The 12,793-nt window shown below is 41.8% G+C and overlaps 1 protein-coding gene across 2 annotated transcripts in view; it reads left to right on the top strand.

The window, feature by feature from the left end:
- The first annotated feature begins 5,373 nt into the window (after positions 1–5,373).
- The window catches only part of TUSC3 (tumor suppressor candidate 3), a 117,046-nt gene continuing 109,626 nt past the window's right edge, over positions 5,374–12,793 (top strand). The window contains exon 1 of one of the 2 annotated variants that reach the window (XM_037055276.1): positions 5,374–5,729. In XM_037055276.1, the coding sequence (XP_036911171.1) occupies positions 5,592–5,729 (138 nt within the window). In that variant the 5' untranslated portion in view covers positions 5,374–5,591. The remainder of the gene's footprint in view (positions 5,730–12,793) is intronic. The other variant, XM_037055277.1, reaches the window with a different exon arrangement.

Raw genomic sequence — 12,793 nt, 5'->3', positions numbered from 1 at the left:
CTGAAACTGCACCTCTTTCAGGCCAGACCCTGCTTCCTTACTGTTTCCGAAGTGCGGTGGGTGCTTACCCTCTGGTGACATTTCCCAGAGACGATTTGAAGTTTCAGTGACTACTGAGGGAAATTTTGACATTAGCGAAATGTTTATTTGATAGCTCCTTTGGAACAAAAGGGGAAGATACTCATGAAGAGATTGTCTGGCCTACAGAAGATTATTTCATTTCATTGGAAGACTCCTCTTCCATTTCGTTTCTAAACTTCAGGGTTCAATAAACTCTGGCTTTTAAATTTTATGGCTTGATAAAAATGTCATAGACTCTCTCTTTAATGTGTATATATGTCAAAATGTGTTCTCATGTGTCTAAACTTTGTCTTCTTGCTTTGCAGATAGGAGATAATCACTTTAAAATGATAATTTAATATCCATCTAAAGTTGAATATTCACTCATATTTCTATTTGTGTTTGTCTCTTTTTCTGGTGTTTCACAAATGTTACAGAGTGACAGATTAGGAAAATAATTTTGTTGGTACGGTGCACTCTGGGAATATCTAGTGGAGATAAAACGGTGCTTATTGTAGAATTATTTCCAATAGTCACAATATGAAAGCAACCTGCATAGTGAAGAAATTGTGGTACATACATACAAGAGAATATTACTCAACCATAAAAAAGAATGAAACCTTACCATTTGCAATAACATAGATGAGCCTAGAGGGTATTATGCTAAGTGAAATAAGTCAGACAGAGAAAGACAAATGCCCTATGAATTCACTTAACTGTGGAATCTAAAAAAACAAAATAAATGAACACTCAAAGCAGAAAAAGAAAACCTCGTAGATGTATAGAACAAGTTTGTCAGATGGTTGCCAGGTGGCAGGGGGGTTAGAGGCTGGATGAAAAAGGTGAAGGGAGTAAGAAGCGCAGATCTGTAGTTACAAAATAGTCATGGGAGATATAAAGCACAGCATAGGGAATATAGTCAGTTAATATTGTAATAGCTATGTATGGTGCCAGGTGGGTACTGGAAATATGGGGAGGAATACTTTGTAAAGTATATGATTTGCACATCAGAATGTAGCCCTTAATATGACCCGAGCACGCATTCCCACATGGGGACGGGGTGAGGAGGCAGGGATTTCAAAAGACATAACGTGCAGACGATCATCATTAAGGAGAAGAGCTGCTAGGGAAAGGAAGTCATAAACTTTCATTATTCGTTTCTGATGGGTGGTGGCAAATGAAATTTCAATGGTGAGAACAATGGGTAACATGTAATTAAGCAGTTCTCAGAGTCCTAGTGTCCATTCACAAGCACAGAACTGTGGCTTTGGTTGAGCAATTCCAATACAGCGGGTGTTGCTTACCAATCGTGCAGTGGGTAGCCTTTATCAAGCACACTATCAGCACTGGGAGACTGCTCGCTCTGCAGGTGGGTTTTGAGCCTTGAAGGCAACTTCAGAGCTCAAACTGCAAAATTTCACATCGAGCCCCCTAGTGTTGCCGTTGAAGTTCCTGTAAATCCTCACACCTATGTTCCTGACCAACTGGCTATAGATCGGAGGTTCTAACGACCTTCTCCTTGAATTCTACAGATTGGCTAGAGTGGCTCATAGATGTCAAAGAAGCATTTTATTTACCAGGTGGCCAATCTATTGTAAAAGGGTGTAACTCAGGAACAGACAGCTGGAAGAGATTCATAGGGCAAGGTGTGCGGGGAGGGCTGTAGAGTTTTTATGCTTTCTCCAAATGTGTTTTTTTCCTGGATGCTCCGTATGTTCACCAACTCGGAAACTCTTAAATTTTATGGACGCTTCATTACATCGCCACAAAGGATTAACTTGTTGGACCTGGGCAATTGAGTCAACCTGCTGCCCCTCTTAACTTTCCCGGAGGTCAGGGAGTGGAACCAAAAGTTCCATCCTTCTAATCACATGATTGGTGCTGGCAACCAGCTCCCAGCCTCGGCTGGGACCCATAAGTAATCTCAGTAACAGTTAGCTCCAAATAATGACAGCTTCCTAATTGTTGTCCCTGTTTTCAACGTAGGACCAACTAGAGAATGCCAAATATGCGCCACTAACCCATCCCAGAAGTAGTCCTTCTTGTTAGTCTGCCTGCAGCTTCCGCATGCCAATAGCCTCCAATCAGAGCATGCCGGAGACCTTCCCCTTTTTCTGCTATCAGTCTTTTGTACTCCTCTGCCTGCCTTTTCTCCATCCAAATTCAGGTGATGGTGGCTGACTCCCTTGCTATAGCAAGTTCTGAATAGCTTTTGCCTATTCTCATGTGGTTGGCTTTCATTTATTTTCAAAAACTCCAATGTAATAGTTTTGTGTCTGGATGTTTATGTTGTAAAATTCATCCATATGGTGCATAGATGCCATTAGGAAAGTATGCATGGTAGTTGAGATTTTAGAAATCAATTCTCTTAAAACCAGTTGTCTATGTAGCCCTTGGTGCACCTTTCAGTTTGATGGCGAAGGTGTTAGAGCAAGACTAAAGGGTTGGGTTTGGCCATGAGCCACTGCCAATAGTTTGGGCCTCCTTTTGGACCTAGTGAAGAGGGGCTGAAAGTCTGTGGACCAAAAACAGTGGCACGATCAGTGCCATACTTTAGGGAATAAACAGAGAATGGCTGGACTCACCCCATCATTCAACAAATGCACCATTCTGGGTAGCGTGGGTTCAAAGGTGAAGAAAATAAAGCCCCTGCCTTCCTGTAGTTTACATTCTAATGGGAAGAGACAGATCAATGGATACAAAAGCTTAACATCAGTAAAAAGTGAAAAACTGGTTATTCTGGACAGTGTGGATATAAAGCCCCTATCTTATGGAGTTTGAATCCTAATGAGGAAGACTAGGAATAAATGAAAACAAAAGCATAATTTCAGGTAGTGATAAATTCTATAAAAATGCTAAAGGGGTATCTGTGAAAGGCAAGGAGTTTATTTATTCATTTTTAGAAAGGGAGATCTGAGAAAAGAGGAGAGGGCATTTTAGGAGATCTGGGCCTTGGCCTGAATAAAATGATCCAGCAGGCCATGGGAACATTTGACTCTACAGAAAGAATCTCACCAATTGGAATGGCACTGTGAACACCAGAGGCATTATAGTTGATGTACTTGAGGAAAACAAGAAAGCTAGCCTGGCTGAACAGAGTTAGAAAGTGCAAACAAAGTTGGAAATGAAGTTGGAAAGGTAGCCAGGTGCAAACAACGTAGGCTTGTGAGAGCATGGAAAAAACTTTGCTTTTTATGCTTAAGGGAAGTAAAAATACTTTGCATTGATTTCTGTATTAAAAGGATCACTCTTGCTGCTTTAGCAAGAATAGAATGTAAGACGCAAAACTAAGTAGTCTTGGATGAAGACGGAAGAGGAGAATCATGCATTATAAGCAAGGGAAAAGAGGATGAAGTAATAATAGTGTCTAATGCCTTTCTAAGGAATGCTAGTGTTAGCATTATAAAATGAGTGGAAGTCATAACCCTAAAATGCTGGAGTTGGAGTAACTCCAAAACTGAATATAGATGGCTGCATGGTTGGAGGGAAGGGGAAAAATGGAAGGCAGCTCTGAGACTCTGAAAATTGGTTGTTGGGAAGATGGTGGTACCATTACTTACAACAACAAAAAATTGACGCCAGTTTGGGAGAGAAAGGAGCTGATGATACATTTTGATTATGGTAAGTATATCTCAATGAATATGTTTAGCTGTTATAGATCATAAATTTACTTTTGTCTTCAAATAGAGAAAATTTGAGGCCTCTTTCACAAGTCTCGAGGAAAAAAAACAAGGAGTTAGTATTTTGGGATAACTACTAAGGGATAGTAGTTATTTTTATTTTGCGATAAAAATGCTCACAGAAGAATAGGAAATTAAAAGCCTGGGAGATAAAGAGATTTATTTGTAAATTCCTTTTACAAAAGTGGCATTGCATGGTATATAAGAATGACTATGGGATTAGATTGCCAATGTTCAAATTCCTGCTCTACTCTTTTATAGTTACCTGATTTTCAGTTAGATCTAGCCATAATTTATCTGAAAATTGCCATAATAGGACTTATTCAACAGGGTAGTTGTGCAACAGGAGTTCTGAATCTGGGGTTCATGCAATTTCAGAGCATTAGTGAACCTTGAATTGAAAAACAAAAAAACCTCTTTTCTATTACCCTATGATGGAAATCTTTTCGTCAATCTTGATGGCAGGTAACAAAATAGGGTATTCGTGCACCTGGTTTGTTTTGAGTAGAAATGACAGATGTTTTCCTGTTATAGTACAATGGTAGTGGATATTTCAAAATACTATCATCACTACCTCAAAATTACCGTATATATTACAATTGCTATTAGATATGCTGCTAGATGCGTATGATTTTGGGATTTATATACAGCCTTCATGTCACTTAGTAGGTCAAGGTTCTCACAATTATGCGCTTTGATCAATCTTATTCACACAGCGAAGTTTGAATGTTTACACATTGGTTCTCACATCTAGATTGCCCCCAGTATTTCCCAAATACAAATGTTGGTTGACCACCAGGTGGAGGGAGGTGAATTTTAAAATTTTGATAATTGGTATTTAATTATAGTTGATTCCTTTGTAATCCTATGTATTTCATTTATGCATTTAGAAGTACTATTTTAAGACTGGGTCAACAGGCTTCATCAGACTATCAAATGGGTTCACGACCCAAGTGAAAAAAAATCTTGAGATAAAAGAATAAAAGTGTATATATGAAGCACTAGAACAGTACTTGGCCTCTACCAAGCAGTCAATCAACGGTCTATTGTTCTTGGAATGGTTAGAGAGCAGGAAGCGAATGAAGTCCTATTCATTTTTGCATTCAACATGTCTAGTACAATGAATGCTTTGCACGTTTGGCGCTCCACGACAAATGCTGAATGAATGACCAAAGGAATCAACGAAGTGGTTTGCAGGCTGGCTGGCTCCTCAACCGGGGCTGCAAGGTAGATCTGTGGAGTCTTGGGCGGCGATTAAGCCCACAGGTTCTCCAGATTATGTTAGAGGGCTTCAGAGGGCTGGGTGTGTGAGCTACAGCTGTGTCCCTAAAAATATACCAATGAGAATGGAGATTGCCGTTGGCTAGAGTGGCCAGGTCCTTCCTAAATCCTCAAAGCTCTTCTGCACCATCCAAGAAGGCATGTCTGTCTGTGGCTCCAGGTAGTGTTGGACGCACAGGCCCTCGCATATTCCTAGGACCTAGTAATGGCTTCAGTAGCAAGAAAGCCGTGGATATAGCCAGCGAGAGAACCACGCGCCCCCGTTGCTATCGTCTCGGGAAGACACGGGTGGAGGGCACGGCACAGCGTGGTGCGCGGAGGCCTCTCCCTCGCCACGCCCACTTCCTGCCCCATCCAGGGCCTTTCCAGGTCCCCTCTCCCCGTGAACCGGATGCTCTGTCAGTTTCCTCCTCCGCGTCTGCGGCCGCCGCACTGGTCCCTGGCGAAGCCGCAGCCACCCACGAGGGCACAGGCAGGGCGCTCCGCACGGCTGGTCTGGCAGGTGTAGGGCGCCGGTAGGAGCTGGGCGCGCACGGTTACCGAGCGTGGAGGAGACACTGCCCTGCGGCGATGGGTGCCAGGGGCGCTCCTTCACGCCGGAGGCAGGCGGGGCGGCGGCTGCGGTACCTGCCCACCGGGAGCTTTCCCTTTCTTCTCCTCCTGCTGCTCCTCTGCATCCAGCTCGGGGGAGGACAGAAGAAAAAGGAGGTAGAACGATCCCTTTGGCCTTCCCCCTGCGGGCTAGGGCGTGCTGGGGCGGGCCGCGTTGCTAGGCAGCGGGCCTCCGGTCGTGGGCGTTGACGGCCTTGGGGCGGGAGCCTAGTGGGCGGGGAACCTTTGGGCCGCACTGTCGCCGAGGTGATGTTAGCCTTGTTCTTTCTCAGAAAAACGACGAAGCTTGATACGCGCCTTAGCAGCTCACACTTTTCACACCCCAGGGGCTTTGGATCCTAAACTGGAGAAAGACCTTGGGGCCCTTTGACTCACTGTAGTGTGCTGGATGTGAAAATGCCCTTTAGGAATAGCAAACCTGCAGAACTCTGTGCCTTTTGCTCATGCTCCCGTCTTTATCCCTTTCAAAAGGCTACAGAGCATATTGGGAACATATGTTATTCTGTATTCTTAATCATACCTNCACAGTCGCCGAGGTGATGTTAGCCTTGTTCTTTCTCAGAAAAACGACGAAGCTTGATACGCGCCTTGGCAGCTCACACCTTTCACACCCCAGGGGCTTTGGATCCTAAACTGGAGAAAGACCTTGGGGCCCTTTGACTCACTGTAGTGTGCTGGATGTGAAAATGCCCTTTAGGAATAGCAAACCTGCAGAACTCTGTGCCTTTTGCTCATGCTCCCGTCTTTATCCCTTTCAAAAGGCTACAGAGCATATTGGGAACATATGTTATTCTGTATTCTTAATCATACCTTTTTGTAGCACGTATACAATTATACATGTTTATTTTTTATGTCAAACTCAATGTATAATCAATCGTGAGAGTAACGTCGTATTAAGTTACGCATTTTTTTTGTAAAGATCAGATCACCTGATTTCAATCTCAGTCCTCCGAAGACTTTGATGAAAGCCAGGGGTTGAAGCACCTGTTTCTATTTAAGTAGCTGTGGAGTTATTTGTGAATTTCAGTAATCCGTCTTTATCTTGGGTAGGCGTTCCGTCTAGCAAAATCAGAAAATATTTATTTTGGGAATAGCAGATTTTTAACTGTACATAATTGTAGTAAGAGTATTTTCTTTGTATAAGTCACGGTGGTTTTTCCTGGTTCGCTTTTACACATGACTCAAAAGCTTACTCGGCTTTAAAATATTACAATTTTCTTGATATGTGGATAGAGTGAAAAAGTGGACTCACACAGAGAGTAATTCGGGTTCTCTTTTTCTTGACTCTGCCTGAAACAACTCTCAACTCAATGTCAACTTCTTCCCTTTGGTTTTTTTATTTTAACGTGAAAGTGGGCCAATTTCTGGTAAGAGGTTTAGAAAAGAACCATTGTTAAATTAAAACTGTGTTTACAAAATAAAAAAGCCCTGGCTGGTGTAGCTCAGTGGATAGAGCAAGGGCCTGTAAACCAAAAGGGGGCGGGTTGGATTCCCTGTCAGGGCATATGTCTGGGTTGTGGGCCAGGTCCCCAGTAGGGGGCGCGTGAGAGGCAACCACCCATTGATGTTTCTCTCCCTCTCTTTCCCTTCCTCTCTCTCTAAAAGTAAAGAAATACAATCTTTAAAAAATAAATTAATTAAAGATATGTCTTCTTAGCATTTGTCATTTATGTACCATGTTTCAAGAGTTTTAGGTTTCATAATTTTTCTTAAGAAAGAGAAGAGATTAAAAAATAGGGTTTTTTTCATGATGGACACCATGGAAATTGTTTTTTCTCCTAGAAGGGTCATAGTGATCCTAGCAGCTTTCAGTCGAAAACAAAAACTAAAAAGTCTAAAAAATGTATATCTGTAAAGCATCTTAGCATCTCCAATTATGACTACTTATGTGAAAACATTTGTTAATCTGGTATAATTATAAATTATAATGTTTTCATTAAAATCATTTTTAAATGACGGACAGGTATAAAGGACACATGGACAAAAACTAGCGGGTAGAAATGGGAGGAAGGTGGGGAGCACTGGGTGAATGGGCTGGGATGGGAATAAAAGACAGAAAACTTAATTTTACTTGAACAACAATTAAAATAAATAAAATTAAATTAAAATTAAAAATCTTTTTAAATGAAAAATTATGGAGAAAATTGTTGAAGATCAAAAAAGATTTTCTTCCAAAGCTGCTTTTATTACTTTTAAACAGGAGAGTCCAATACAGGCATACCTCATTTTATTGCATTTCACAGATGTCGCATTTTCAGTGAATTGAAGGCAAGGGCCTCCACCAGCAAAAAGTTTAGGACTTGCTTTAGTGAGATGGCCTGGAAGCAGACCATCATTATCTCTGAGGTGTGCCTGTATTATATAATGGTTTGCAGAATGTACCAGTTTTATTTAGGGAAAAGAGAAGAGCAGAATGATGACTTAAATTGTTGATATTTTGATACTTTGCTCAGTGAACATGTGTATCCCTGAAATCTTGTTCAGTTCTCCATGTAGTACTCAGTTTAAAAATGGTGGTCTCTTCCAGTAGTGGGGAAAAAAAAGTCATTTTCTGTTGGAAATGAGAAGAGGTTACTCACCAGTGTGGTACTTTTCTAAGGGTGCCCCAGGATTGTTCTGACCACACAGGGCTTTTTCCTTTGCTGACTCTAGAAACATGCCCATTATAAGACTTAATACCACTTTTTTTGAACCAAAAAGTGCAGGAGTTGGGACTTAATTTACTATGTTATGTGTTACTGACATAAGTACTGGGTGGACTTGGCATCACTGGTGTATTCCTTCATTCTGGGGAAAACAAATCGAAGTCTAAAGTTGAGCCTGGAATCAAGAGTGGACCGTAGGTGCTTTTAAGGACCTAATAGTCATGACAGTAATAGTTATGACCATAGGTTGTCGAGTCAGAGAAATGGTTCAGTTACAATTCAGCCCCTAATTGTATGACATCAGACAAACCACTTGCCTTCCGTGAATTTTAGTGTCTTTGTTTTAAAATGCAGGTATAATACCTATATCTCAGGGTTGCCTTTTTTTCACTGCTCCGTCTCCCACCACAGTGAAACATCCCCCGAGACTTCTCTGACAAATGCTGCTTTGAGGAGTGTTTAAATATGGTTGAAATGCCTGTAGGATGTAACCCAGAGCTCTTTGCGTGCTATTCAGTGCTTTTCCTGAGTGAGCCTTTGTGTGACTCTTCCGGTTTACGTTTTACCCCTGGTGCTTGCTTCCCTCCAGTGTCAACGTACGCAGGTAACCCCGTCTTCCCGTTTTGGAAGGGGGACTCCTCCTCTATGCTCACATCTCTGGATTTCTGCACCTATTTCTTTAGAGCACCTGTGTGAATTCGTGTCTGTTGTCAGTACAGATGAGACTCTGGTGGTGGGTGGCTGAAGTGTTGTTGAGGTTTTGTGTTGGGAATGATGGGGCTGTGGAGGTGAAAGGGTGGGGTGGGAGATTGTCCTGTGGACTTTATCCCATACTCAAGGGTAATGGGAGGGTGAATGGTAGGGACCAAGAGTTCATTAGGTGGCAGTGTCTAAACATGGTAGATAACATTTATTTTTAAGGTATGACTTGTAAAGGAGCCGGATGCGGAACTGGGAGGGTGCTAACTTGACTCTCCTCGCTGAGTGAGAAAGGAGAATGAATGGTTTCCATTTCAGTAGCTTGAGGATCTGACGGAGACATTATAAGGGAACAAAACTCATTACAGATTATGTAAGATGTAAGGAATTAGTTGGGATGTTGAAAAATTTACCCAAGTCTTTTCCTTTGATTTGGTGACAGTATTGTAGTCAAAGTGAGAAATTGTAAGGCAGTTAATGGTAACCTTCAGTTATTTCTCACGTCTTAATTTTCAAGGTCTCAAACCAATTTTCTAATGCTAGGACATTTTTATGAATCATACAAACTTTTCTGTTTTTGCAGTGTGTGGAACATTGCTTCTGTTGAAATTGATCATGTAGAAATCTGGTAACTTTTGATGTTTTACAGATTTTAGCCTTTTGTTTAACGATGCCAACATTAGCGAAATTTCTTGTAGACTGTTTCAGCTATGGATAATTTTCATGAGATATACAGCAATCTGAATTCATAAGAATTCATAGTTCTGTGGTTAAAAATATACTGACACTGTAAGACTTGTGAATATAAATGATCAAAGCCATTAACAAATAGAAGTACTGACCAATTTTTCAGTGAGCTTTCATACGGAAGAAGGACCTGGAAAAACAGCAGCAATAACAACTGGGCAGGGGTCTGTCTTCAGAGATTTTCAGATAAAATCTCTTCCCAGCATCACAGAGTTACTGCCTGAGGGTAAAGACTGCAGTGAACGCTGTTGTCTCCTGGATTTCTTCTCAGTTATTGTCCTTAGTAGATTGTATGTAAAATGTCCTGGTCTCAAATAGCCTCGCAGTTTGTCCTTCCATCACTCCTACGTGCTCCTCTTAAGATGAGCATTGAGAAATGGGATATAACTACAAAGACGGTTTGTATGTTTTCTTTTTTATTTTTCCCTTTCTCTTTTTCATAAATACCCCATTGGCATTGTCTTTTTTAAAATGTACTGGAGTTATCTGTTAGTTTTCTGTCAATGCATGACAAATTACTGCAAATTTAGTGACTTAAAATGATACTCATTGTTCATCTCATGGCTCCTCTAGGTCCGAAGCACGGCGTGTGTAGGTTTTCTGTTCAGGATCGCACAAAGGGCGAAGTAAGGGATGGCTGGGCTACGTTCCCATTTGGGTCTCTGGGTCCTCTTTGCGCCTCATTCAGGTTGTCGGCAGATTTAGTTTCGGGTAGTCTTGGGACCACGTTTCTTATTTTTTTTCTGGCTATGTTCTCTCTAGGCTCTGGCCACCCTTGGGTCCTAGCCCTGTGGGCCTCTCTGGGGGCAGTTTCCCACACAGTTGTTACGCATTGGCTCTCTTCCAGGCCAGCGGGATCATCTTTCTGATACTTGACTGGCTTCGAAAATGCTGGTTAGGTTTGGCCCACCCAGTAGAATCTCCCTTTGGAGTGAGTCGAAGTTAACTGATTCAGGACTTGACATCCGCAGACCTTTGGCGTATAAGGTAACATAATTATGGGAGTGCTATTCCATCACATTCACAGTCTTGTCCACACTCGTGGGGAGGGAATTGTGTAAGCGTGTGGGTCATGGGGGATTATTTCAGAATTCTACCTACAAAAGTGGGTGAGCTTACACTTTTGAGATTTTTATATTTAAGTGGTGGCTTAAACACAAACAGGTTTACAAAGCTCGTTCTGAAATTGGATGGTATTGAGAAAAAGTTATTTACAAAAATAAGTAGTTAGAATTGATAAGAATTATTTTAAGCTGTTCACTCATTTTGTAGCCTCAGGATGCCAGTTAAACTGATAAATAAGTTTGGAAGAGCAGTAGGCACTTTCATTTCACAGGAGAAACTAACAGTTAAAAATTAAAAAGGAATTAAGTTTACAGAAGTGTTCCCCACCCCCTGAACACTGTAGGACAAACCACTGTTCTTCTATCAGATATGTGTGGTTTCAAAGTAGAAAACTTAACTACTGTGAGTGTTAAGTACAGATGTTTTTTTGTTTTTTTGTGGACCTGCGTAAGCCACATAGCAGTGGGACCTACATTTCCACACTGTGCTCATTAATGCTCCAGAGAGCATTAAGGTACCCAAGTTGAGATAGCCATGTTGCTTCAAGTTAACATTTCTCTGACAGCTAAAATAAAAAAAATGAAAAGTGATTTCGTATCTTTTATATCTGAAATATTCATAGCACCTTGCCTTCATGCAGCTTCCAACTGGTATTATAAAAAGTAAGTTACAGGCTGACAGGGTCCAGAGGGGAGAGGGGAGAAAATCACAGGGAAAAGGGGAAGTACTCACATGAACAAGTATAAAGGACACATGGACAATAACTAAGGTGGGGGCTGGAAATGGGAGGGAGGTGGGGAGCACTGGAGGGGGGCAGGGCTGGGAATATAAGACAGAAAACTGTACTTGAACAAGAATTAAATTTAAAAAATAAAAATAAAAAGTAAGTTACGGAATTTATTGTCTACATTCTCATTACTAAGTCTGAAAAGGGTGAAATTGAAAGTTAATACCTTAATAAAATCAACAGTTTATTTGGCATTATCCTACATTGGTTGGAAAGATACATACATCTTTTTAATAGCCACATTTGCTGTGCATACACAATGATACTGAACGTGTTTGTCAGCAGCTTTTAGAGAGCTGCTTCTGTCATTTTTTTGCCATGGCATTAATTTTTTTTTATCAGATTTTATAATATTTTTCCTGTATTCTTTAAGGATGTGCCAGAGTTGTTTAACACATCAGTTGTTTTCTTCTTTTAAATAGACACCAGCTAGACCACATGTTCCAGTGCCCTCTACACCCATGCAGGGCCATGTGACAGTCCTGGGCTATGGAATGTGACTAGAAGTGACGCAGGGCATCTCTAGCCTGGCTTGTAAGGATTTGCCCCTTGCCCTGGCTGGTGTGGCTCAGTGGACTGAGTGCGGGCCTGTGAACCAAAGGGTCGCCAGTTCGATTCCCAGTCAGGGCACATGCCTGAGTTGCAAGCCAGGTCCCCAGTTTGAGGCGCATGAGAGGCAACCACACACTGATGTTTCTCTCCCACTCTTTCCCGTTCCCTTCCCTTCTCTGAAAATAAATAAATAAAATCTTTGTAAAAAATTGGCCCTCAGCTTGCGCTGTTGCATCCCGGGCTTCGTGAGAGGGCCGGTGCTCCAGTGCCTCCGAGGTTTAGGTGGGAGAAGAGGAGCAGACAGCACTGTTCTCAGGAAGCATGGAGGTGCACTCAGGAGACCTCTGTGTTAGTTTGCTGTTGTTGCTGGCACAAGTTATCACAGACTTCCTGGTTTAAAAGGACACGTCTAGTATCTTCCAGTTCTGGAGACCGAACGTCCAAAATCAGCCTCATTGGGCTAACGTCCAGGTGTCTACAAGTCTGGTTCCTTGTGGAAGCTTGGAGGGGACAATCCATTTCTCTGCCTTTGTCGGCTTCTAGAGGCTGCCTAATCCTCTCTGATTCCTTACTGAGAGTTGTTCACTGGGGTTTTCTAGGGCGAACTAGCAGTAAGGTTACCTTGCTAATTGGCACATGAAATTGGCAGGTTGCCTATCACTTTT

This window comes from Sturnira hondurensis, unplaced genomic scaffold, assembly GCF_014824575.4.
Source record: "Sturnira hondurensis isolate 20B ecotype Veracruz unplaced genomic scaffold, ASM1482457v3 Scaffold0008640, whole genome shotgun sequence".
Classification (NCBI taxonomy): Eukaryota; Metazoa; Chordata; class Mammalia; order Chiroptera; family Phyllostomidae; genus Sturnira; species Sturnira hondurensis.
Note: the sequence above shows the minus strand (reverse complement) of the source record. Positions and strands in the feature narration are given on the sequence as shown.